This window comes from Diabrotica virgifera, chromosome 2 (genome assembly GCF_917563875.1).
Source record: "Diabrotica virgifera virgifera chromosome 2, PGI_DIABVI_V3a".
NCBI classification, from domain to species: domain Eukaryota; kingdom Metazoa; phylum Arthropoda; class Insecta; order Coleoptera; family Chrysomelidae; genus Diabrotica; species Diabrotica virgifera.
The window spans coordinates 195,167,464-195,194,634 of record NC_065444.1 but is presented as its reverse complement, the minus strand read 5'-3'; the positions used below and the strand labels follow the sequence as shown (position 1 = coordinate 195,194,634).

Sequence of the window (27,171 nt, the reverse complement as noted above, 5' to 3'; positions counted from 1 at the left end):
ATAAGATTGTCCCACGCAACGTCAGAGTGTACCACGTGACCTATAATCATAGTTAACGCTTCCAGCGGATATCCACAAAATATACAACACCAAATTGAAGCAACATTGAATCAAATACAAGAAATGTTGTATTTTTTATAAACAGGATTTTAAGACAAATTCATAATGTTAAATAATTGAGGTTGGGAGGAGAAATGGGAAGTTCATATGGGTTATAATATAAGTCTCAATAAACTATAATTTCCTTCTTCCTTTAGTTATGAAATGCCATTATTAACATTACAATTTTATTGTTAATATTTTTAAAAACAATCAACTAATTCATATTATTGTATTGACAGGTATTTTAAAGTCAGGCCATGGACGGGATCGTGGAGGACGTGAAGTGTAAAGTGGATCCTCTATCTCTCGACCCACAATCAGGAGTTCCCTCATCGGTAGGCGTCACTAATTCCCAGCCCCATCTGGTGACAGCAACTAACATTGTACAGCTGACCCTCCCTTCCCATACGCAAGCACAGGTAGGGGTTTGTTTACCCCTCCAGTGCCTTTTATTGCTTTTTCATTTTATTGACATCCATAGAATTTACTAGATCGAATATTTATATCAGCCCTTTCAGGCGTTCTAAAATATGGAAGAAAAAAAACCATACGATATCATAACAATACTTAGTATGTGCATTGTATACTACCAACAATTATACCAGTTATTTTCAAAATTTGCTTTTATCGTAACTTCGTAGTTAATGAAAATGTTTTCCTATCTGAATTACTTATTTGATTTTTATATTGTAATTTATAAAATGCACTGCAAAACCAGGCAAATCTGTAAAAAATTATGCAGAGTAATAAATATCCAGTATAAAAAAACTAAGATGTATTAAAAACTGTAAAGTAAAACTTCTGTACTATACAGGGTGATTTATTAAGAATGTCCAATCTTTGAGTTGCAGATTCTAGACTTCAAAATATTAAGATTTAACCCAAATCACTTCGATAAAATGTGGCTCGTTACTGAGTTACAGGGTGTTATATTTAAAAATTTAATAACTATTTTTATCGAGTACCTACTTTAAAACTATTTGACATACCCTGGTCATAATTGGCAGAAAGTGTAGGTACTGTATACTCTACTAAATTATGAGAAACAAATTTTTCTGGCTACTACCAGAGGCGTACGATAGGAGATAGTGAATGGTTGACCGTTCCCAAATTCTGCGCCACGATATACTCTTCATTCGTAACCATAAAGTCACTAGTTTTCGAGATATTTGAAGTTGAAAATGAAACGACACAGCTATTTTGATTAATGTATTGTGCCCCTTTATTTTTAACTTCAAATATCTCAAAAACTAATGATTTTTATTATCACGAATCAAGAGTATATTATTTACATAGAAAATATTGGAGAATCGAAAAATTGGGCTAAAATATTAATTTCGCCACGGGCGTAGAATGTGGGAAGGGTCAACCATTCACTTTCCATGTCGTACGCCTCTGGTAGTAGCCAAAAACGTTTATTTAAAATAATTTAGTAAGATGTACAGTACCTACACTTTCTGCCAAGTATGATAAGGATACGTCAAATAGTTTCAAAGTACTGAGTACAAATAGTTTTTAAATTTTTAAATAAAACACCCTGTAACTCAGTAAGGAGCCACATTTTATTTAAGTTGTTTGGATCTGAATCTACAACTCAGAGATTATTCTTAACGAATCACCCTGTATATTACATCTAATTTGTTTCTCCACTATGTTTCACACTATTATAGGTATACTGAAAGGAATATTTCAAGCCAGCAAGCTAGCAATAGAATCCAACTCAACTTGTGAGACATATACACCCCTTAGAAAATGACGTGTAGGTAGTACAATTCATTGGAGCGAAGGCGATTGATCTGAGTAGATCAGGACCAGGAAACACTCTACCTCGCTCCAATGTTCCAGACCATTCTCCACCCCCCAATAGCACGCTGATGCGCTCTAGTCCTGGATACAAAGACTCCCACATGAAATACTTCTAGGCCTATTTATTTCTTTTCCATTGGGTACGCCAGTCTTCTGTTGTATCCCTTGTCGTCTGTATATTTCTCCCGGCTACATCCAGGTTTCTATGTTTCTCCGCTGTAGCAGTGTCGTCTGCATATAGGCTGATTATGAATAAAAGAACACATTCTTAATACACAGTGGTATACATTTGCGAATAAACGGAATAAATAAAATAAATATGTCCATTTACTAGTATCGATCCAATAAGCGTGTTTTAGATCGTGAATAGTCTAGAGGGTTCATGGTTCAAATTTCGACACGGATCCGAAAGACATAACTTAGAATACGCGACTGGCTCAGGTAGGCAGATGGATGAGTAGTACGGTAAGAGATCTTACTACTTGTTGTCACTTATACTATTGGCCCCTATGAGAAGGCGTTGAGAAGGTAGAAAACTTTAAGGCACACATTTACTATATCGTCTACAATTCTTTTTTAAGTGCCATCAACTCTTAAAGGTTGGTAATCCGCAACTTCGAGACATCCTGAACAAGTCAAAGAATTTACATCTAAACTCTTAAGCTTTTTAATCAGGAAATATATCTCCTTCGATTTCTTCCTTGTATTTTTCCTTGCATTATTTGAAAAAGGTTATAAAAGATAAAGTTCGCATCTCATGATACATCCTAGATATTGTAGCTTTCTGATCTCAACGGCGTTCCAAACCTTCTTGTTCTTTCCCATCTTTCTTAACCCCTTGACATTCGTGACTCGATCCACCCAGCTTATTTTCATTATTCTTCCATAGGTCCGTAGTTCAAAGGACTGTAATATTTAACTCGAATTAGTTTCTGCTTGTCCAAGTGAGATTTTTTTATTGTGTCTTTCATAAATAATATTTGAAACCAACTTCTTTCAAATGTTTCCACAATGCCTCCTCTCCTATAGCGCTGCAGTCCAAGTTGGGCTCTGGCCTACCCAGCATCCACCTCCGAGTATCCCTTTCCTTGGCTGCTCTCCTCTACATACCATTATCACAGACGTGACCTAGTATCTTTCGTTCAAAAGTATTAATAAGGTTTATTGTCTTGTCTGTCATAATCCATGTTTCTATGCCGCCGTATGTTGCTATTGGTCATAAATGATGGTATTATATATTTTAAAGTTTATTTTCCTATGGGTGTCTTTGGATGTGAGCTGTTTTACTAATTCAATATTTGCGTCTTCTATTGTTAAATTTTGAAAGATTCGTTGTTTCCTTGCTTATACTTACTTATTAATCCATAACTCATCTACCTTTCGGTGTGAGTTATTACGGAGTTAGGTATTCCGTCGTTTTCTTCCACATTTCCTTCTATCCATGGCCAATGCTTTTGTTTCCTCTCATTTTATTCCTCTTTTGTCGGTCGCTTCGCTCACTTCTTCTGTCCACGTCTTTCTTGGTCTTCCTCTCTTCTTTCTTCCCATATCTCTCGCTTCATATATATCTGTCTTACTATTTTTTCTTCTCCTCTTCTCGGTACATGTCCGAGCCATCTAAGTTGTCCTTGTTCGATTGTTGTTGTAACTGGGTATATTTTCAGATTTTCTCTAAAGGTTTGATTTCTAATTTTATCTTTCCTTGTTTTTCCCTCTATTGTTCTCAAAAATCTCATTTATGTGCTTATTAGTCTATTCTTATGCCTTTTTGTTAATGCCCAAGATTCACAGGCTTAGGTTAGAGTGGGTTTCACAATCTTTTTTACTATTTCCGTTTTTATATTCTTAGGTATTTCTTTCTTTTTTAAAAAGTTACTCTTAATAATATTGCACAGCTTACCGGTCTTTGCAATTCTTTCATTTATTTCATCTTCTAATTTTCCATTCTGGCTTATGATTACCCCCAAATATTTATATCTGTCTACCTGTTCAAGTTGCTTGCCGTCTACTTCTATATTATGTTTTCCTTTTTTTCTTTCAGTTATCATTGTTTTTGATTTTTCTCTGTTTATTTTCATGTTTCTGATTTTTAGCTCTTCATACAGTATGTTTATATTTTCTTGTAATTGTTTTTCGGACTCCCCAATGATCACCAGGTCGTCTGCGTAGCCTAGTTCTGTTATTTGTATCATTCTCGACTTCCAATATCCTACATTATATTTTCTCCATTTGTGTTTCCATTCTTTTATTACGTCATCTAGTACTAGGTTAAAGAGTAGTGGGCTCAGGACACAACCCTGTTTTAATCCAATGTTGCTGTCGAAAATTTTTGATTTTTCATTTCTTGTCGTTACATAACTTTTTGTTTTTTCGTATAAACTCTGGATGCATCTTATTAGATCTTGTTCAATTTTTCTCTTCTCTAGTATTTTCCAAATATCTTCTCTTTTAATTCTGTCGAAAGCTTTTTCCATATCTATGAAACATGCATGTATTTCTTTTTCTGTTTTAAGAGCTTTTTCTGCTATTTGTCTCATTATGAAAATCAGATCGTCCGTCCCTCTTTCTTTTCTGAAACCACTCTGGCTCTCCTCAAAAGGTGTTTTCTAGTTTTTCTCGTAGCCTGTTTTCTAGTATACTAGCATAAAGTTTTCCTACTGTGCTTCCAGGTGTTGTTCCTCTATAGTTTGAGCATTCTTTGCTGTCTCCTTTTTTATACAATCGTGTTATAATGCCTATCTGCCAGTCTAGTGGTACTTCCTTTTCTCTCTTGGCTTGGTTCATGATGTTTAGTAATTCTAGTTGTCTTTCTTCATTCATGTATTTTCTGCAGTTATATCGTCATGTCCTGGTGCTTTTCCCATCTTGATTTTGTTGCTTGTATTAGGGCTTTAGTTGTATCTACGTTGACGACTAGCCTTATTTCTGTCTCATTTTGTTCAAGCTCCACATAAAGTTCTATAATATCTCTTGTGGTTCGTCCCCTTACATCGTCTGCGTACATCACAATTTGCTTTGACTTATTAAATAATATTTTTTTGGGTTTACAGACATTTTTCTTATAACATATTCCATACATATACTAAACAAGAGTCGGGATCAGCCCATCTCCCTGTTTAGCCCCTTAGTTACCCAGTAGGGATCTGTCAATTGGTTCCATAATGCCATTTTAGAGAGTTTCGGATAGTCCGTCTCTTTCTCAACACTTATATTAATTTTATCAATCGTTGGAATTGCTTCCCTCATTAAAAGGCCTATATTTTCCGTTTAGTATTTGTCTTTACTGACAAACAAATTTGGTACCACTGCTGAGAGTTGTTTTAAAGTAATATTCTCCATTACAAATTGTACGAATACTGGGCTAATAAGAAATTACCGAAAAATTTAAACAAAAGCCTAATCATATTTTATTTTTTTAAAATACAATACATGTTTTGATATGTTATTGATTTATTATACTGCGTAATTTTTTACAGACAAACAGAATTAGCAAGCTTTTGAAAGTTAAATTTTCAGTTAATTATAAACAATGCATTTACATAATATATAAGTTCTAAAAAAATTAAGGAAATAGTAATGGAAAATAGTTTGACATCATTTAATAAGGACAATCGCAATATTTAATATATTAAAATAATTGATCGTTTCTATTCTATTGGTGTCCATATTTATTAAAGCATGCTAATGGTAGAGGGGTCTAGAATTATAGTAGACTTATCGTATTTTGTTGCTATATCACTAGATTGAAAAATATTTCAAGTTTGTAATCTCTTATGAATAATAATATAGTAGGTTCTCGAGCCTATATTTTTTTAATTGGCATATAAAATGTTACCTTAGTACTTATTAATATCTTATTAGAAATCTTGAGTTTTCTTAGAAGCAAAAATTTACGTTAGACAAGATTTCAGGGATGCTTACAATTTTGTTATATGGGAGTCAAAATGATAATATCCCAAATGTTAAAACAAATGAAGATATATTGAAAACGTTTATTCTTAGGTAAGATATTTGTAGAATGTTACAAATATAGTACCTTCATTATCCTATATAATGGCCTCTTAGAAATGATGGTAAAGTAAAACAATCCCCCTTATAAATCTTCTGTTACAAAATATATTGAAAACGTTTATTCTTAGACAAGAAATTTATAGAAGATTCACGAATATAGTGTCTTCATTCTGTGGAGATATGGCAATAGTTGATATGTCAATCTATCCTGATTTTCTTCAGAATAGTATGACCTATCATGTTTTGCCAACCCAAAAACGAAAAACACCACACTATTAACAAAACATTATATTATGTGACATATCAGTTGTTTTCTTAAGCTTTGTTTACGAATGTCTGAAGTGGCAAAACGTGATAATATGTGTGACATATCACTTTAATATACAGGGTGTCCAGAAACTCTACCGACAAACGAAGACAAGAGATTCTTCAGATAATTTTAAGACAATTTAACCCAATTCACCTAGTCCGAAAATGCTTCTTAAGGGAGCTAGAGCTCTTTGAAGATGGCGTCATGAAATTAGTTTTTCTTAAATACCTCCAGAACGCTTCTATTTAGAAAAACGAAAATTGGTGTGCTTATTTACTTTTCAGAGATGAATCGATTCCATCCATTGCAAATTTCTAGTACCGGTCATAGGCGTCCGTTTTGGGTAGAGCAACGGGTATTTTATCGCATAACCTTTTTGTCCTTAACTTTTATGCATTTTTGACACCGGATTATTAAATTGTGAGGTATTCTAGTACTAAAAGGTACTCTTGCTTTAAGTCGGTAGGACACACCGTTTTCTAGAAAAATCGATTTGAAAGTTTTTCGTTTTTGGAATTTGAAAAAAAATTGAAACAACTTTTCAACAAAAATCGAAGTATTTTACCAACATAAAGTAAGAGTAACTTTTAGTACTCGAATACCTCATAATTTAATAATCTAGTGTCAAAAATGCTCAAAATTCAAGACAAAAAAGTTATGCTATAAAATAACTGTTGACCTACCCAAAAGGGACGCCTATGACCAGTACTACAAATTCGCAATTAATGAAATCGATTTATCTCTGGAATATAAATAAATGTACCAGTTTTCGTCTTTCTAAACAGTTTTTTTTTGAATTTTTTTTTTATTCAAAAAGCGAAAAATTTTCAAATCGATTTTTCTAGAAAACGGTGTGTCCTACCGATTTAAAACAAGAGTACCTTTTGGTACTAGAATACTTCACAATTTAATAATCCAGTGTCAGAAATGCATAAAAGTTAAAGATAAAAAAGTTATGCGATAAAATAACCGTTGCCCTACCCAAAACGGACGCCTATGATCGGTACAAGAAATTTGAAATGGGTGGATTAGATTTATATCTTGAAGATAAATACGCGTACCAATTTTTGTTTTTCTAAATAGAAGCGTTCTGGCGGTATTTAAGAAAAACTAATTACAAGACGCCATCTTCAAAGAGCTCTAGTTCCCTTAGGAAGCATTTTCGGACTAAGTGAATTGGGTTAAATTATCTTAAGAATCTCCTGTCTTCGTTTGTCGGTAGAGTTTCTGGACACCCTGTATATACTCATAGTCAGAGATTTTCGATTTGATATGTATCATATCAAATTCTGCCATATCTAATAAGTAGCACAGCTGATATATCATATATTTATTTTATTCTAATTTTTAACAGTTTTACCTTCATCATTAACTTCTGAACGGTTTTTACTGACAGTTCCAAAAGGCATAAACACCATGATAATCGATTTGTTATCAAACGTCGTCAAACACATTTTTTTGTAATTTTTAACGTGATCTTTAGCGACCTTTTTTTTTCATGTTGACATCTTTTTGGAAAACATCCCTTAACTCTGTTTATCATTATGATTCATGTTCCTTCCATTTTCAATTCTGTTTATTTTTCAAATAATTTTTCAGGTTCACGGTTTTCGCACAAAGGAGGAATTTCTTTACATTCAAATGGCTGCTTTACTCATGTTGGGACTGGAGTAGACTTTTTTCGGTGCTAGGCCTAGGCGCTTCATCGTCAATATTACTGCTCTCCGACTATTCATCTCCTTTTAAAACGTCATTTGCATGGGCAAACAATTCATCGTTGTTATCGTTTTCCACCTCAAAATCCAAACCTGATGTAGATTGCTTGCAAGCTGTTACAAATTCAGTACTCTGTTGAACCCTACATTGAAAGCAAATATATTATACCGCATTTACACTCAGTCCTGTTGGACAGGGAAGTGGGCAGCGTGAATGTGTAAATAGCTCACTCGCGCTGCCGCTGCTCATGCTACTGCCATTACACTTCTTCTTCTTCTTGTGCCACTCCTATTGGAGATTGAAAATCATCAAGGCTACCCTGACCTTGTTTACAGCTGACCTAAAAAGTTCATTAGTGGTGCAGCCAAACCACTCTCTCAAATTCCGCAAGCATGACATTCTTCTACGGCCTGGATTCCGTTTTCCTTCTATTTTTCCTTGCATTATATTTTGAAGTAATGCGTATTTATGACCTCTCATAAGGTGACCCAAATACTCGAGTTTTTATCGTTAACAAAATTTCTGGGTCCCTTCCTATCCTTCGTATTACTTCGGTTTGTGATTCTTTCAACCCAACTTATCTTCAGCATTCGACGGTAGCACCACATCTCGAAACTTTCAATATTTTTTATGTTGTTCTGTTTGAGAGTCCAGGCCTCTACACCGTATAATAGCGTGTTAAATACGTAGCCTCTTAGCATTCTTAATCGTAGAGGGATGCTTATATCTCTGTTGCAGAAGAATTTTCTCATCTTTATGAAGGTGGCCCTGGCAATTTCTATACGTCTTTTTAGTTCATTGTTTTGGTCTCCAGTTTCGTTTATTAAAGTTCCCAAGTATTTGTAACTTGATACTTTTTCAATTTGAATGCCGTTTATACTAATATGTGCTGGTTGTGTCATGATTTTACTGAAGACCAAATACTTGGTTTTTTTGATATTAATGTTTATGCCATAATTGTTGCAAGCAATATTTATGTTTGTAAGTAATTGTAATTCTTCTACTGTTCTTGCAACTAGTACAGTGTCGTCCGCCTATCGAATATTATTTACAACCTCTCCATTGATTACGATTCCTTCATTTGCTTGCAAAAGGGCTTCCTGGCAGATGCTATCACTATATACATTAAATAGCAGTGGTGACAAAATGCATCCCTGTCGTACTCCTCTACGTATTTCTATTGCTTTTGATATCTCATTTTCTATTTTGATGTTAGCTTTCTGATTCCAATATAAGTTGAGAATTATTCGCAGATCTTTATTATCTGTCTTTTCTTTCAAGAATGTCTCTTAGCCTATCGTGGCGTACTCTTTCAAACGCTTTTTCAAACGCCATTGCACGGCGCTCCCGTGGTTTTCGGGAAGGAAGTCAAAGGACGGGCAGTGCGAGTGAGTATTCACATTCAACTACTCTCTCTCACTTGCCGCGAGTAAGTAATCAAGACGATGCTGTCGTTACATTCCATTCTTGAGAGTCGTTCGGTAAATGAGTTGTGAGGACATTGGCGAGGAACTGATGTGAACATCTCACTCGCGTCGATATCGTATTTCCGGCAGCAGCAATGGCAATGGCTGAGTATAAATCCGACATTACATTAGTGACCTCTTTTTTCTGTATGTATTGGCTCCCAGTCGGTACATTTGTGACAGCGTCTCAAAGTATGCGCATTTAAAAAACCTCAAATAATTTGGGAATATTTTTGAGCTAATCATACATTGCGTGCTCATACGTGAGCACGCAAAGGTTGGATTAAATTCATTTTTTCGCGAATGGGCGATCTCGGAAATAAATTCCGAAACACGTCTAATTTTATTTTTAATTTATGATTTTTTGGCATAGATATCATACTAGTGACGTCATCCATCTGGGCGTGATGACTTAATCGATGATTTTTTTAAATGAGAATAGGGGTCGTGTGATAGTTCATTTGAAAAGTTATTCAATTCTCTATTCAGTAATATAAATATTAACAGTTAATATTAAGATGTATGTAATTTATTTAATTCAAAATATATTTTATTGCTGTCAGAAATCCGGAAAAAAAAGTTTATTTGACAAATCAATATTGTGTTACGCTTAAATTCAATGTTAAAGGTGCCACCCACCTGCCTCTTGGCAGGTTGAACATTTAATTTAAGCGAAAAGCAATGTTTATTTGTGAAATATTTTTTTTCTGTTTTCTGAGAATAGTAAAATGTATTTTGAATAAAATAAATTACATACATTTTTCTTTTTGTGTCAATTAATTTATTTCAAAAATAATTTTTTAGACACCCTGTATAAATAATTATAATTTAGATTACGGAAAGAGAATTGAATAACCTTTCAAATGAGCTAGCACACGACCCCTATTCTCATTAAAAAAATCATGGATTACGTCATCACGCCCAGATGGATGACGTCACTAGGATGATATATAATATATCATACTAGCCAAAAAATCATAATTTAAAAATAAAAATCAACCTGTTTCGGGATTTATTTCCAAAATCGCCCGTTCATGAAAAAAATGAGTTTATTCCAACCTTTACGTGCTCACTGTATAAAACAATACGTTTTCTATGACATTATACTCCAATTATTTTAGGTGAAACCAACCTTTATTCGACATTACATTTCGCAAGAACTCAGAAAATAATAAAGCTGGTATGGCAACCTCGAATGGGAATGTAAATACGGTAACTAAATGAACCATGTGTGGTGGAACCAGTAATAGATATCAAACATAATCGTATCGTATAGGTGTGAACAAGTTAATATAAAATTTTGTTTCATTTGATTCATATTTCACGTGTTAATAAGACTCTAACAATTATGATGTCCTTGGGCGTAAGGGTTAGAAAAATATAATTAATTTAACTCTTTTTTTGCTTTTAAGTTAAACAGTGTTCTTGAAGTACAGAAAGAATAAACTTGTTCAATGTTCAGGTCCTGAGTATGAAAAGTTGGTAAAAACCAACTTCATAATTTAACAAGAGAGCAAAAAAACTATATATGTTATCAAGAAACATTAAAATTCGTTGTCAGTGTGTTTTAAATTTATAACTATCATCACTGAATTAGTTAATGACCAGATAAAATTGCTATGTTGAAAGATTTAAAAAAATGGGTATACCTACTTTTTATTCTAAAATATGTAAAAATGAATATTGTATATGTTTATTTGTATTATTTGGGAGTATATTGAAGTTAAGTATTTTTGATAAAAGGTACATACAATACATAAATGCTTAATTGTAATATTTAATAAGGTACTGTATTTTATAATAAAAAGGACTCATAAGTCCTTTAATTTTTGGGATGAATTGGAAATCTATTTATATAAAATTGTTCTACTTCATGCCAATTTAATGTTTTGCTATAAAACAGATTCTTTTAAGATATAAAAAGCGCCTGTATATTGTGGAACATCGAAACTTTCAGAAGTTATATTCAAACGTTTAAGCGTGATAAACCTTGGACCACCATTCTTCAGACAAATATATGTTTATGCGCACAAACTTTTTTAATATAAATTAAAAACAGATTGTAAAAACAGAAAAATCAAACAAGCTAATCTTATTTTGAGAAATGAAACCCAGTCGCACTCGGTAGAATTTTGTAAGACTTGATTAATAATATTAAAAGAAGAAATCATCTTTTTGCATCAAAAATTGAACATAGGCTTCCCTTAACAACTGTTTCCATTCCTTACTATTGTTTGCTGTTTTCAGCCAAGTTTTCAGCCCTGCTATCTTTTTAATATCATGCCAGCTCGTTATGTGTCTTCTTTCTTTGGTCCATTTTATGATTTCTCCATTAAATAGCTCGTCTTTTATTCTTGCAATGTGTCCATCGTAGTCCCATGTCAACTTTTTTATTCTTTTGCTACATCATTTTCGTTCTCTCTCTCTGAATTGTTAATTTCTAACAGAGAAACTGCTACCATTTTTTTTTATTTTTAATAAACTTCTATTTTGTTTACTATTTGTTTTGTTAGGGCACAAATTTGCGTTCCGTATTTTATCAATAGCAGTACACATTGATCTAATAATCTTATTTATTAGAATGTATTTCATTTTACGAAAGGTTGGCCACATAGTCTCACTCTCCTATCTACTTCGATATTTTTATTTTCTTTCCCGATTGGAATTGTTGTTTATCAGTGCTTATTACTTTGTTTTTCCCTACTTATCTTTAGACTTCTCTCTTTTTTTATTTTTGTTCTAGCTCTTGTTTCCATTGTTTTCAGATCTTCTCTGCTTTCTATAAGATTAAAGGAAGATTATATCATCATATTTATTCCGTAGTTCCCCCATTTCAACATTGTGGAAATCTCTTCCATCGCGTTGTAGTCTGGGAGGTAATGTCAAATTTTTACGGGGATTTTTTCACAGATTCTATGAATTTATTTTGGTGCTTAGTACTTGTTTCATAACGAAAATGTGTCAGCTGTCGCGAACTGTGACTTTTAGGCAAGAAAAAATAATATGAAAGTAGATGGAAAAAATCCTAGAACTTATATGTCAAATATTTATCTCCATGCCTCACATCCAATATGGTCTTTGGAACCGTTGTTAATAAGCTTTAGAACAACTGACTATATAGTCTAAGAGCTGGGAGCGGATTTTGTGCGTGATAAGTAATATGGAAAAACTATACGGGGATATGTTGAATTAGTTGTGTACATGACTTTCACCAACGGCCGGAAACCAGAGTTGGGGCCGAGGGTAGTTATAAGGGGTCAAAGTCGCGGATTTTATTATTTTTTTTATGACGCTCATGATCGAGATAGTTCACCAAAATTTGGGAATAAGTAGGTCATGACGTACCTAAGTAAAATCTCTAGGGGCTCGACGCTGCGTGGCCGACAAAGGGGTGGGGGTAGGGGTGAATATAAAAAATATAAGGGGTTTTTTGCGACGTTCGTGATTGAGATAGTGCACCAAAATTTGGGTATAGACCATGACATAAATAATTAAAATACCCAGAGCCGGAAACCAGAGTGGCGAAGGAAGGTAGATATAAGGGGTCAGAGTTCCGTTTTTTATTATTTTTTTTGTGACGCTCATGATCGAGATGGCGCGCTAAAATTTGGGAATAAGTAGGTCATGACGTAACTAAGTAAAATCTCCAGAAGTGGAACGCTGCGTGGCCGACAAAGGGGTGGGGCAAGGGTGAATACAAAAAAATGTAAGGGGTTTTTTTGCGACGTTCGTGATTGAGATAGTGCACCAAAATTTGGGAATAAGTAGACCATGACATAACTAAGTAAAATCCCCAGAGGCGGAAACCAGAGTGGCTGACGAGGGTAGTTATAAGGGGTAAATGTCGCGGTTTTTATTATTTTTTTTGTGGCGCTCATGATGGAGATAGTGCACCAAAATTTGGGAGTAAGTAGGTTATGACGTAACTAAGTAAAATCTTCAGGGGCGAAACGCTGCTTGGGGTACAAAGGGGTGGTAGGCAGGGGTGAGTATAAAAATATATGGGGTTTTTTTGCAGTCCGCGATCGAGATACTTAGCTAAGTCATGGTCTAGTTATTCCCAAATTTTGGTGCACTATCTCAATCTAGCACGTCGCAGAAAACCCCTTATATTTTTTATATTCACATCTACCCCCAACCCTTTATCGGCCACGCAGCGTTCCACCCCTGGAGATTGTACTTAGTTACCTGATGACCTACTTATTCCCAAATTTTGGTGGACTATCTCGATCATGAGCGTCACAAAAAAAAATAATAAAAACGGCGATTTTGACCCCTTATAATTACCCTCATGCCCAACTCTGGTTTCCGGCTCTGAGGATTTTACTTAGCTATGTCATGGTCTACTTATTCCCAAATTTTGGTGCACTCTCCCAATCACGAACGTCGCAAAAAAACCCCTTATATTTTTTGTATTCACCCCCTGCCCCACCCCTTTGTCGGCCACGCAGCGTGCTACCCCTGGAGATTTTACTTCGTTACGTCATGACCTACTTATTCCCAAATTTTGGTGCACTCTCTTGATCATGAGCGTCACAAAAAAAAAATAATAAAAACGTCGAATTTGACCCCTTATAACTACCCTCATCCCCAACTCTGGTTTCCGGCTCTGGGGATTTTACTTAGTAATGTCATGGTCTACTTATTCCCAAATTTTGGTCCACTATCCCAATCACGAACGTCGCAAAAAACCCTTTATATTTTTTATATTCACCCCCACCCCCACCCCTTTGTCGGCCCGTAGCGTTCCGCCCCTAGAGATTTTACTTAGTTACGTCATGACCTACTTATTCCCAAATTTTGGTGCACTATCTCGATCATGAGCGTCATAAAAAAATAATAAAATCCGCGACTTTGACCCCTTATAACTACCCTCGGCCCCAACTCTGGTTTCCGGTCGTTGGTGAAAGTCATGTACACAACTAATTCAACATATCCCCGCATAGTTTTTCCATATTACTTATCACGCACAAAATCCGCTTCTATCTCTCCGACTAATATAAAAAGACAGTCATGTCAAAATGCTCTGGTCAAATTTGACGCCACTCCCGGACTATTACCACAATTGAAGTTATTAGTGCATGAAGGTGTCAAGTATTTTTTAGCAATTTTGAGTATCAAGGGTTAACACTTTCTTGCTTTTTAGACAAAACTTGACGTGTTTTAAACATTGGATTTTAGGGTCTCTAGCGACATCTATGCACCAAAGTTTTTACTAACGCAAGAAAATGAGTTAACACTTTCATGCATACCACTATTGGCATTTTCGAAAAAAAAATTAGTTAACACCTTCATGCTTCATGATTTATCCTTGTCAAAATAATCTTATGTGTACTTTAAGGTTTAAAGATTATAAAGCTTTTTGTAGAATTGCAATTCATTTAGTAGTTTAGTAGTATTTAAAAAAAAATCCAAAAATCACTAAGTAAAATTTACTATTTTGGGAATAAACTACAATTTTAGTTAAATTAAGTTTATTTGACGTTTCGATTTCCACTTCGGAAATCGTTATCAAAATACAAAACAATAAATTAAACAAATTTTGTTTTTGTTGCTTGATAAAAACGGTCTTAACGGTCCAGTTAGCTGGGGCTCAGTCGATCGACAAGTTTAGTGGATTTGCGATTTGCGGTCGCTGGTTCGAGCCTCAGCTAGGTCATGAAATTTATAAAAGGCCAACGCCGTAGTATAAAACTCAATAGAGTCTACGGCTTGGTCTGGAATAAACTGGCGTCTGATCGACCTATGGAGGAGCGGTACGGGAAGGGATAAGGGCTTCCGGCTTGGTGATACTCCTCCATAGATCCCTACCGAAGGGCGTTGACGCCTAAGAACGGTGTATACATACATAAAAAATTCTTCTAATAATTTAATTTTATCTGATTCAGTCATATTGATGTCAGAAATATATATCGCTAATTAGGTGATTTTTTCAATAAAAAATGAAAATAACTCAAAAGGAAGCATTTTTCGAAAAATTACCAAGAGAGGAAAAGTACATTTGTTGATAAAAATTTGAGGCTTACTTGGAAAAATAAAAAGAAATATATCTGAACTTAAAAATATAAAATCGAATAAAAAATGTTGTTTAGGGATAAACCGACCGCCTATAGAGAAGATACTTGAAAGTCCGTGAGCGCCAGTAGTGACAAATCAGTGAACTTCGGTTGGAAATTTGACATAAATGTCAAAATGATTAATTTAAAACATTGAAATTAAAAACAATAATATTAGTTGGCCAGTAGTAGAAAAAATATTAGTTGGCCAAACCTGTGGCATATATTTTTACCTTAAATATACTAACTTACGTTTTAAATACGGAAATTTGGTTTTTTAACATTTTATAATAAAATTAATATATTGATCTAAGCGCCACCTACACGATAATTGTGAAAGTATTGGAAGTAGGAAAGAAGGAAACTAATATTCACAGTTAATCTAACGTCAAAATATTAAGCTAAATCTTAAAAAAAATAATCATAATTACTTCTTTGCGTTGTAAATTATGCGCAATACTTTTATCATTAAATTTCCAGCCGAAGTTGCACTAGTAATCCGCTAGTTGGCGATACAAGCGAAGCTCACAGCGAATAATATTTACTGCACAAATGACCTTGACGGTTTCAACTATTTGTTTTATGTCTATTGTAGCTGATCGCCAATAAGTATTCACATTGTACATAATATATTAAATATTCTTGTAACCTTATAGTTTTATTTACCAATATTTATAAGATTTTGTAAATATTTACAGGTGCAAAGCGTCATACAACCCAACCAACAATCTGTCATACAAACGGCTGCGAATCTACAACCCATGCTAAGTAAAGGAAACGTGATATTGGTCAGCAGTAAACCTAATTCTGTTATACAGACTACCCAAGGAAATTTACAGACATTGAGAGTAAGTTTATAAAAACATAACGTGTATATGTGTTTAAGCTAATGATAATGGATGTTGCGATTTTTAAATCACGTCAAGATCAGTGACTGTGATTTGTGAATAACGGTAATTTTAAACAGTGAGCGTAATCAACCTCCTTTTATATAAATACAATAATAATAATACTATAGATAGTCGCAGTAATCGCAAACCAAACAACACGATGGCTATTACTCTTTATTAGTTAGTGCTATAAAAACATATTGCTGATATTGAATATGTTTAACGCAATAACTACCACCGCAATAACTACCTAACGCAATTAGAACGCAAATTTACAATATGGTGGAACCCCGATAAGTCAGCCTCCGATAACCCGGAAGTCCGGTTAATCCGGACCGATTTTCATCAGACAAAACAAACATTTTTCCACCTGCCTCTACCGAAAGTATACTTTTCATTAATATTTCATTCATGAAATATAACTTATTGACGCCCTGTATAATATCTATTTTCTATTACGAAGTATCTATATATTTTAACGTTTATTTATAAAACATCCCGTATTTTGCAGAATGGTAAAAAACAGTAAATTGTTATTTTGATTTAACAATGTTTACATTAATAATTTGACTTATATTTGACAGTTTACAGTTATATTGTACCTACTTGTTGTTTTAGTTCTAATAAATTTTGTTGGTTAGTTACATAAATAAATTAAGTAAAAATGAAAAAATTACTTGTTATTTGAGGAAGGTGGAAAACCCATATGTATAACATGGGAGTAAAGTGCCTTTTCCTCCCTTGAATGATTACTGCCCTCCGCTACGCGTCGGGCAGTAAACTTCATTCTCGGGAGGAAAAGTTACACTTTCCTCCCTTGTTATACAAATAGCTATTTCAGTTTGACTGAGTTTTTTACCAAGAAATTAAAAAAAAAATTAGGTCTGTTCCAACCAACAGTCAAACTAGTCAGAAATCGTCAGCAAACAGTTGGCCAGTGCGGGAACATAATACAATCATCAGTATTATCCCCTCTACTCGCGCTGGTCGACTATTCGCTGATAGTTTCTGACTGGTTTGACCGCTGCCTGGCGCTGGTTGCATATATGAGTTTATATGTACTTTTAAATTGATACTTATCAACATTTTAAACTACAGCAGAAAATTTAAACAAAATCTTGAAAAAAAAAATAAAAATCAGTAATCCTTCATTTGTCAACATTATTCCCTTTTGGTCTTTGTCGACGAAAAAACCATTCGATCAAATGTTCGTAGGCGAATTGTACATTCGATGATTTTTGCATTCGACCAACTGTTTTTCGACCAAATGTTGTCGACTAATTTTCCGTCGACGAAGTGTTCTCGACCAACTTTCTGACACCGGTATGGATAGGTTAGCGCGCGAACCTTTACGTTGTGAGCCGATCCTGCGCCTCAGATATCTTGGCCAAAAATAAACCTACGAATATTTTTCTAAGCTCAGTATGTTCCTCTTGAGTTCTTCTATCATTAATGTCAATTAAAGTATAAATGTTTATGGCTTAAGTACCCCGCACAAACTTATGGAAATTAGGTCCCAGTGGATTTAGTTCATACTTTGGGAAAATACTCTTTGAAGCATTGTGATGAAAAGTTCTCATGGGCACATCTCGATCGTATGGAATATTTTCAAGATATAGAGGCACAAACTCGGGAAATTATAAGATTTACTGGGTATTCCAATTCCCTGAGTTACTGGTTTTCTGGCAACATGTAGAAATTTGGATCAAAGAAAAGTACTAGTAGTCATGGATTTTGTCCTGGCTATCCAATGGCGAACTTTATTTTGACCTTGACCTTCAATGGACGTCATCTTCTAGAGTTTCGAGAGTTTTCGGCATTAAATTGATATAAACAGATTACTCATGGGTTTTTGGGATCGCTAAACTCGAATATGCCATCAGAATTGACTTCTGTAGAACGTGGTGGCCAGGGCCACTGCAAGGGACGTCGCACAGTGTTCAAAATTGAAGGAAACGTGATCGAAAGTCCAAAAAAAAAATAAATCTGAGAATACCGAAATTAAGGGGTTTGTTTGTACTACTCATGATGCAACTTCTCAGCAAAAATTGATTTTTTAAGTTTGTTAGGGCCAGATGTATTAATGATCAAAAGTACAAAATTCAATATAATTTTATACATCAAATTTAAATCCTCAGAATATGCCTTTTACTTTAATTATTACTTCATTTATGTGGGTAGCTAATGTAAAAGTAATTATTGGAGATAAAAATACATACTTTAAAGAATAAAATGATATAGTTAGCTTCACGGAAAGTTGATTATAATTTTGATATAATCGGCTGTCTAAAAACCTATACAATTTTTGATAAAATTAATGTTTGACAGCGTATTACGTTTATTGTGCCATCTTGTGCCACGTTAAATCCTTCACTAGATGAAAGATTACAATGTAAGGAATAAAAAAAATATATAACACAAACTGCGCAAAACTGCGGAACTGAGTACATGGCGCATTGCATCGAGCGATGCGCGCGTTAAGTCTGAATTAATTGCATTCGTATGTATTGTTTACATGTATGTCAAACACATGATATTTGTTGGGGTTGCGAAAAGAGATTTTAGTTTTGATGAAGTAGTGTTTTTGCTTAATAGAGAATATTGTACATTAGTTTTATAAATAGCTATATTAACAATTTACTGAAGTTATATTTCTTTAGGCGCGATTGGGAAAAATGTTGGGGAGTTGGAGTAAATGTAAATGTGTGCGAATTCATCAAAAATTGTTAGCTCTACGCGCAGATACGTTATAGGGTTTTTCAACGCTTCTCGTTTGTTTCGAGCTTCCGTCATAATCTGTCGCATAATCCGTGTATATTAATACACTAAGCAGCAAAATTAACGCACTACGTGTAAAATGGGACAATTTTGATGCCTCGAATTTCCTAAACCTCTTGTCCGATTTAAGTTATTTAATATGTTATAGCCTTATTCTTTAAAAATATCTCCGTAATAATATTGTTGCTAGACCGGGTGTACCAATAATACTGTTTTTTTTTTTTAAAGTATTGAGTATTTCTTACCACTCATAACACTGTTAAAAATATATATATATACAGGGTGTTTCATTAAGAATGTCCAATGTTATAATATACTGTCTGAGTTGTAGATTCTAGACCTCGAAATATTAAGATTTAACCAAAATCAATGAAATAAAATATGGCTCCTTACAGAGTTACAGAGTGTGTTATTTAAAAATTTAAAAACTATGCTCAGTATTTAAAAACTATTCTACGTATCCTTCTCATACTTGACAGACAGTGTAGGTACTATACACCCTGTGAAATTATGTTAAATATCTGTTTATAGTTAGTACCAGAGGCGTACGTGATAGGGGACAGTGAGGGGTTGACCCTTTCCAAATCCTACTCCACTGGCGGAATTTCCATTTTAGCGCAATTTTTCGATTCTCCAATACTCGCTCTGTAAATGACATACTCCTCACACCTAACGATAAAATTATTCGTTTTCGAGATATTTGAACTTAAACAAGTAACGGCGCAGATATTTTGAATAATGTATTGTGTCGCTTAATTTTAAAATATCTCGAAGACTTATGATTTTATCATTAATAATGAATAATATACTCGTCAGTGTTAACGATAAAATCATTGGTAATAGAGATATTTGAAGTTTGAAATTACGCGGCACAATACATTAATTAAATATCTGTGCCGTTACATGTTTAACTTCAAATATCTCGAAAACTGATGACTTTATCGTTGCGAATGAAGTGTATGTTATTTACATAGATAGTATTGGAGAATCGAAAAATTGTGCTAAAATGGCCTTTCCGCCAGTAGCGTAGAATTTGGGAAGGTTCAACCATTCACTGTCCCCTGTCGTACGCCTCTGGTAATAGCCAGAAACGATTGTTTAACATAATTTTATAGGGTGTACAGTACCCACACCTTTTGCCAAGTATGAAAAGGATACGTCAAATAGTTTTAAACCAATGAGCAAGAATTCTTTTTAAATGTTTAAATAAAACATCCTGTAACTCTGTAACAAGCCACATTTTATTTAAGTGATTTGGGTTATATCCTAATATTGTGAGGTCTAGAATCTACAAATCAAATTGGACATTCTTAATGAAACACTCTGTACAACGATATCTTTTAAGTAATTCACCCTCTAATGAAGGGATGAAAACTAAAAAAAAAAACGACCCATGTTATAATATACTCGTTATACGGTATAATACCTCAAATATTCCAAGTTTTCAGCCGGATCACTTTTACAGTTTAAACAAATTTAGTTTCGATCACGTTTTGACCAATTTTGAACACTGTGCGTCGTCTTCTAGAGTTTCAATGGTTTTCGGCATTGCATAATTGCATTGATGCAAATGAAATACTGGAGGGTTTTTTGAGGTCGCTAACACGAATATGCCACCAGAACCGACTCCCGGAGCACCTGGTTTCCAAGGTTAATGAAAGGGGCTCTTGGAGTTTCGACGGTCTTCGGTACTACAATTATGCAAACGGATTAGTTATAGGTTTTTGGGGTTGCTGAACACGAATACGTGATCAGCACAGACACAAGAGCACCTGGTACCTAAGACAGGTTATCTTCTGGAGTTTCAGAGGAATCAAATGGAGGAATCAAATGCAAGTAGAACTCCAATTGTCCGGATTAATTGGGACCCGGACCCGATCCGGATAATCAAAAATCCGGATAATTGGATTTGTCTCGAAAAAGGCCTTTTCCGGGATAGAAACGTAATTACAGCAAAACACAATGGAGAATATATTATGGTATTTATTATGAAAAACAATATAGTATACACAACAATATGTAAATGACAAAGTTTACATCACGTAATATGGACACACAGTACTGAATCACAGTAAAATGAATTATTTTTTTTACAAATTTGATTTTTTCTTTTTCTCAATCTGATCCGGATAATTGGCGATCCGGATAATTGGAGTCCGGATAATTGCAGCTCTACTGTGGATTACTCTTAGGTTTTTGGGGTTGCTGAACATGCATAAACTATCAGATCCGACCCACGAATCACATTGTGCCACGTCATCTTCTGGAGTTTCGAGGGTTCTCGGCATTAAATCGATAAAAACGGATTACCCGTGACTTTTTGGGGTCTCTGCACGCTAATACGCCATTAGATCCGACCCACGGAGCACCTGATGCCTAAGGTTATTCATCTTCTTGAGTTTAGAGAGTTTTCGGCATTAAATTGATACGAATGGATTACTCATGGCTTTTTGGAGTTGCTGAACACGAATACGCCATCAGAACAGACACCGGAGCACCTATCGCCTAAGGCACGTCATCTTCTGGAGTTTCGAGAGTTTTCGGTACTAAATTGATGCAAACGGATTGGTACACACCGGGTACTCGGAGGTTTTCTGAGTTTCTGTTCAAAGAAAGCGTACAACTTGATGAAAAGTTTTTTTGTTATTTGTAGATTTTTATTAAAATAACTATACAAACTGAAACATGAAGTAAAAACCACTTCTATGTAAAAGGTATATTTACTAAAAATTTTTAGAATCCCAATGGATTCAATAAAATGAGTTCATCAGAACGTTTTCAAACCTATCGGTCCATCATCAGTGATCTAAAATCAAATAAGTAATCCCACTATTAAAATTGAAAAGATGGTTGAAATTGTGAAAGTTAAAAAATGTGGTTATGATTACTTACTTGAATACTTGCAAAATAGCCCCAGAACCAAACAATGGTTGTGATTATAAATAAATCTACATTATGTTGAAATAAATTTAAAATGGCTAAACGCCGATGTTCAAGGATTAAACCTCTGGGAACATTGCTATTTTGCAAGTATTCAAGTAAGTAATCATAACCACATTTTTTAACTTTCACAATTTCAACCATCTTTTCAATTTTAATAGTGGGATTACTTATTTGATTTTAGATCACTGATGATGGACCGATAGGTTTGAAAACGTTCTGATGAACTCATTTTATTGAATCCATTGGGATTCTAAAAATTTTTAGTAAATATACCTTTTACATAGAAGTGGTTTTTACTTCATGTTCCAGTTTGTTTAACTATAAGGTATACAGCCAATCCAGGGAACTACCCCTTTTTAGTTTAAAATAACTATGTTGTGCTATTCAATTATATATACCCCGTTTAGGCCCGAGTCTCTTCAGGGTGATAATTATTTATAAATATAAACAATCAATTTATATCTGACAATGTTTTTCCTTCATTTATTTTAAGATCGATTTACTATATTCTATTTTGATGGTGGTCACTAGATACTCCAGAGTCTTTTATCTAAGTCATATTCGTGTTCAGCAACCCCAAAAAACAGAAGAGTAATCCGCTTGCATAAGTTTAGTAGTGAAAAGTCTCGAAACCCCAGAAGATGACGTGCCTTAGACACCAGGTACGCCGGTGTCTGTTCTGATGGCGTATTTGTGTTCAGGAGCCCCAAAAACCCATGAGTAATACCCATCTGCGTCAATTTAATGTCTTAGGCGCCAGGTGCTCCGTGGGTCGGATCTGATGACGTATTTACGTTCAGCAGCCCCAAAAACCTGTGAGTAATCAGTTTACATTAATTTAGTACCGAAAGCTCTCGAATCTCCAAAGCATGACGTGCCTTGGGCACCAGGTACCCCGGTGTCTGTTCTGATGGCGTATTCGTGTTCAGCAACTCCAAAAACCTATCCTAATCCGTTTGCATCAATGCAGTACCGAAGACCCTCGAAACTCCAGAAGCCCCTTTCATTGACCTTGGTAACCAGGTACTCCGGGAGTCGGTTCTGGTGGCATATTCGTGTTTAGCGACCTCAAAAAACCCTCCAGTAATTCATTTGCATCAATTAAATGCCGAAAACCATCTAAACTCTAGAAGATGACGTCCCTTGCAATGGCCCTGGCAACCACGTGCTCCGGAGGTCAATTATGATGGCATATTCGTGCTTAGCGATCCCAAAAACCCATGAGTAATCTGTTTATATCAATTTAATGCTGAAAACCCTCGAAACTCGAGAAGATGACGTCCGTTGAAGGTCAAGGTCAAAGTAAAGGTCGCCATTGGATAGCCAGGAAAAAATCCTAGACTACTAGTACTTTTATTTAATCCAAACTTCTACATGTTGCCAGATAACCAGTAACTCAGGGAATTGGAATACCCAGTAAATCTTATAATTTCCCGAGTTTGTGCCTCTATATCTTGAAAATCCTCCATACGATCGAGATGTGCCCATGAGAACTTTTTATCAGGATGCTTCAAAGACTATTTTCCCAAAGTATGAACTAAATCCACTGGGACCTAATTTCCATAAGGTTTGTGCGGGGTACTTTGCGTAAAACCTTTATAAACAAATTAATGTACAATTTTTTAAAGAAAATTATAACTTCTAGCGGCTTTAACTTTAATACAAATAAAGATAAAGTACGTTCGTAATTCAAATTTTGCACGTAATTCAAAAATGGTTCTAAGGTATCTCCGTCTCCAACAAACAATTTACTGGATATTAGTAAGAGTTAGTTATTAGGGGTAACAAAAACTCTTTTATATCTCGATTTTTTTGTAGGTGGTAGAGGCAGGGAGCGACGATAGTTATTCCGAAGAAGAATCTCCAAAGAAACGCAGGGACTTGCTGACGAGGAGGCCATCTTATAGGAAGATCCTGAATGATTTAGGCGGGGGTGAGATAGCTGGTATGTTATATAAGTGCATGCCTTAAGACAGACTTTCTCGATGTTCAAAGTTTTCTCGATTTTTTTTAGTTATGGATTTGCTTAAAAAATATATTTTAGTATTTTTTATAGTAAATATTTTGAGGTATAGTTATACATTTTTAGTTATTGCATGAATTTAATTTTATGAAGTTTACACTAACCAAAGAACAAATTGTATACAATGTATACAAACTAGTAAAATGAGCTGATCTTAAGGTAGCATCATAGATTTTAAATATCTGGTAGTACGTTTGTAATAATTTCCCCTTATTGGGTCTGTCTTTTCATTTAATATGATTTGTTAATCTCCCACACGTCGAAAATATAAATTGAAGTAAATTAGTTGATATTTCTCTTCTTTTCTTGAGATTACATCTCCTTCATTCGTGCCAAGAACTCTTCAGATGCAGTAAAGGATATCTGCGTAAACGAAAACGTAGGCTTCCACGGCTAGGCTCTAGGAATTGCAATCCAGCAGCATTTTCAATCCAGCTGGATTTTTGCAAGATTGACCTGAATCCAGTTGGATCCAGCGCGGATCCAACAAAATGTGGAATCAAAATAAAAACATGATTTTAATGTTTTTTTTTGTCTGTATGCTAAATTTCTAAACAGAAACATGAATTATTTAGTTTTATGTAAGTGATACCTTAAAAACATAGGCCTAACCTACTTCGCACAGAACTGCACATATAGCCGGTTGCGGAGAAAGCCCTTCCGGCCTCTCGGCCTCTGTGCTGGTCGGTTTTAAGGTCATCAAATAGTCATAGACCATTGACAAAGATCGCCTTTCACTCCTTCGGGCTCATAAACCGCTATATCCTTTTGCAAAATCTTTTCGTAATTTTTTTGAGAAGCAGTTTTTTGGCTATAAATGTTTTCTCTTTCTCGTTTCAATTCAATCTCAAGTTTTTGTTCCAAAGTAAAATTCATAGGCTCCGGATTAGTTGGCCCATCTTCTTCCATTATCGCTTGCACTGGTTCCACAGTTACTTGTTTATTTATACGAATCAACAAATCTTTCATCTCTTGTCGCATTGCATTCTTTTTCGGCATGGGGAAGTAACCAGGATTGTTTAGTCCTTCGTCATACTTTTTTTTATTTTGTAAATACACTAATGTACCTGTAATCTCATAGAGACGTCGTTCCGTGATTCTGTTGCGTAGTGCTTCCGATAGATCGGCATTAAGGCCAAAGTCCTGGCTATTTAGTTTGTCTAAGACAAATTTCATAGTTGTGTCGGCCGTTATCAAAGTGGAATCTATTCTGTAAAGAGCTTCTACAGCCGGTTAAAAGTGGATTGACTCATTGATTATTGACCACTCGCCTGCAGAGAATTTTATCGCAGAATCAATGTATATCAACGCTTTATCGATGCAAACTTCTACTAAGCTATAGAAACTTTCCACCATACTGAGCTACTGCCAGGGCGATAGAATCGCAAGTTGCCAACTCACGGCTTTGAATAAAGAGGCTAATGAAGAAATTAAGTAACTTTTTTCGAATTTGACACATTTGCGGATCCGCGCTGCTGGATCCAACATGATTTGCTGGATGCAGCATGTGAAAAAAAGCGCTGGATCCAGCTGGATTGCTGGATGCTGGATCCAGCAATTGCAATCTCTACTAGGCTCGGAATTATCAATTAATTGTTTTTCGGAAGGTCGACCGTTGCTTTTCTTCCGAGTATTCTCTCCATCACACAAGAGCAAGATGACAAGGCATCAAGACCACGCCTCAAATACATCAATTCTTTTTCTATCTGCTATTAGAATGGTCCAGATGTGTATTGAATTGTAGCAAAACTTAGGGAAGAACTTACAGACCAAATTAGTAAAAAAAATACCGTCCAAATCTGGTAGACGATTAATTGACAGATATCAGCATCCAGAAGTACTATGTTACTTCTTATTTAATGCGTTGTTTTTTCATGAAGATAATGAATCCGTTGTCGAACTTTCTCCAGCTATCATCATTTATGAGTGTTTAGTGTTTTCTCAGAACAGGAATAGTCCAGGAACCAAAGCTTTTCACCTCGCAATTTTTACAGAATGGATCAATTTGCTTGAAAATTTGAGAATAAGTAGTGGATAGTCCATGGATCAAAATCTATATGATGCTGACAGGCGCTTTTACCATGGGGGTGGTTGCCACCCCATCTCCGGGGTGAAAATTTTTTATTATATTTTGACCGCAAAAGTTAATTAAACGTCCATTCTAAGCAAAAAATATTCTATACATTTTTTTGATAAAATTAATAGTTTTTGATTTATTCGCTATCGAAAGTGTTAGTTTTATATCTAAAAAATCAATGTTTTTCGATGGTATACTCATTTACGATTCACTCAATTTTTGCTGTAGAACAAATTTTATCAAACCATGTTCTTGGGAATTAAGTTACCTACAATTTCATATTTATAGTTATTTAACCAACAAGTGTATTAATAAGGGCGATTAACAATTGAGATATTTTAACGCGCGAGCGCGTTAATGTTTGAGATTGTTAATCGCCATTTTAATTCACGAGTTCCTTACAAAACATTTTCGTCGACCGTACTTTTCAGAAATAAAGATATATTCATCTTTTGATTTTTCAAATACACAGAATTTTAAACAATAAAGTAAATAATGACATACAATGACAGATAGTACTAACAGCGGCTACTTGATTTTAATTTTTTTAGTGGGAATATAAATAGGTATATGTTTGGTTGCCTACACCACAGGTCACTGCCAATCACAGAGCGTTTAATTAATTTATGCAAGCAATGTATGTTGTGTTGCCTATAATGAAATCGTTCATTAAATAGATAATCATCCATTAATAGGGGTCATTAATCAATAATTTTGAGGGTGTTAAAATTGATCATAAATGGACGGTCGATGGAAAAACATTTTTTTTTGTATCTCTGATGCTAATCTTTCTATTTTGAAGAAAATGGCATTTTTTGCTTTGAAGTTTTTAAAAAACTTCAGTTTTTTAAAAACTAATCATTCTAAGTCAGTCAAACTTCTAGAATCTATTAATAATACATAAATAAAGAAGAATAAATAAGGCCAATGACTAAAAACACCGCTAACTTACATTATTATGCTTCCAATTGGATTTCTCTTTTTTTCAAAAAA

The 27,171-nt window shown here is 34.6% G+C and overlaps 1 protein-coding gene across 8 annotated transcripts in view; it reads left to right on the top strand.

The window, feature by feature from the left end:
• LOC114337108 (cyclic AMP response element-binding protein B) overlaps window positions 1–27,171 on the top strand; it is a 138,848-nt gene that overhangs the window by 49,777 nt on the left and 61,900 nt on the right. For 3 of the 8 annotated variants that reach the window (XM_028287504.2, XM_028287501.2, XM_050642990.1), the window contains exons 2-4: window positions 342–437; window positions 16,166–16,315; window positions 23,897–24,023. In XM_028287504.2, the coding sequence (XP_028143305.1) occupies window positions 360–437; window positions 16,166–16,315; window positions 23,897–24,023 (355 nt within the window). In that variant the 5' untranslated portion in view covers window positions 342–359. Of the gene's footprint in view, window positions 1–341; window positions 522–16,165; window positions 16,316–23,896; window positions 24,024–27,171 lie in introns of all 8 variants that reach the window. The other 5 variants (XM_028287496.2, XM_028287498.2, XM_050642989.1 and 2 more) reach the window with 2 other exon arrangements.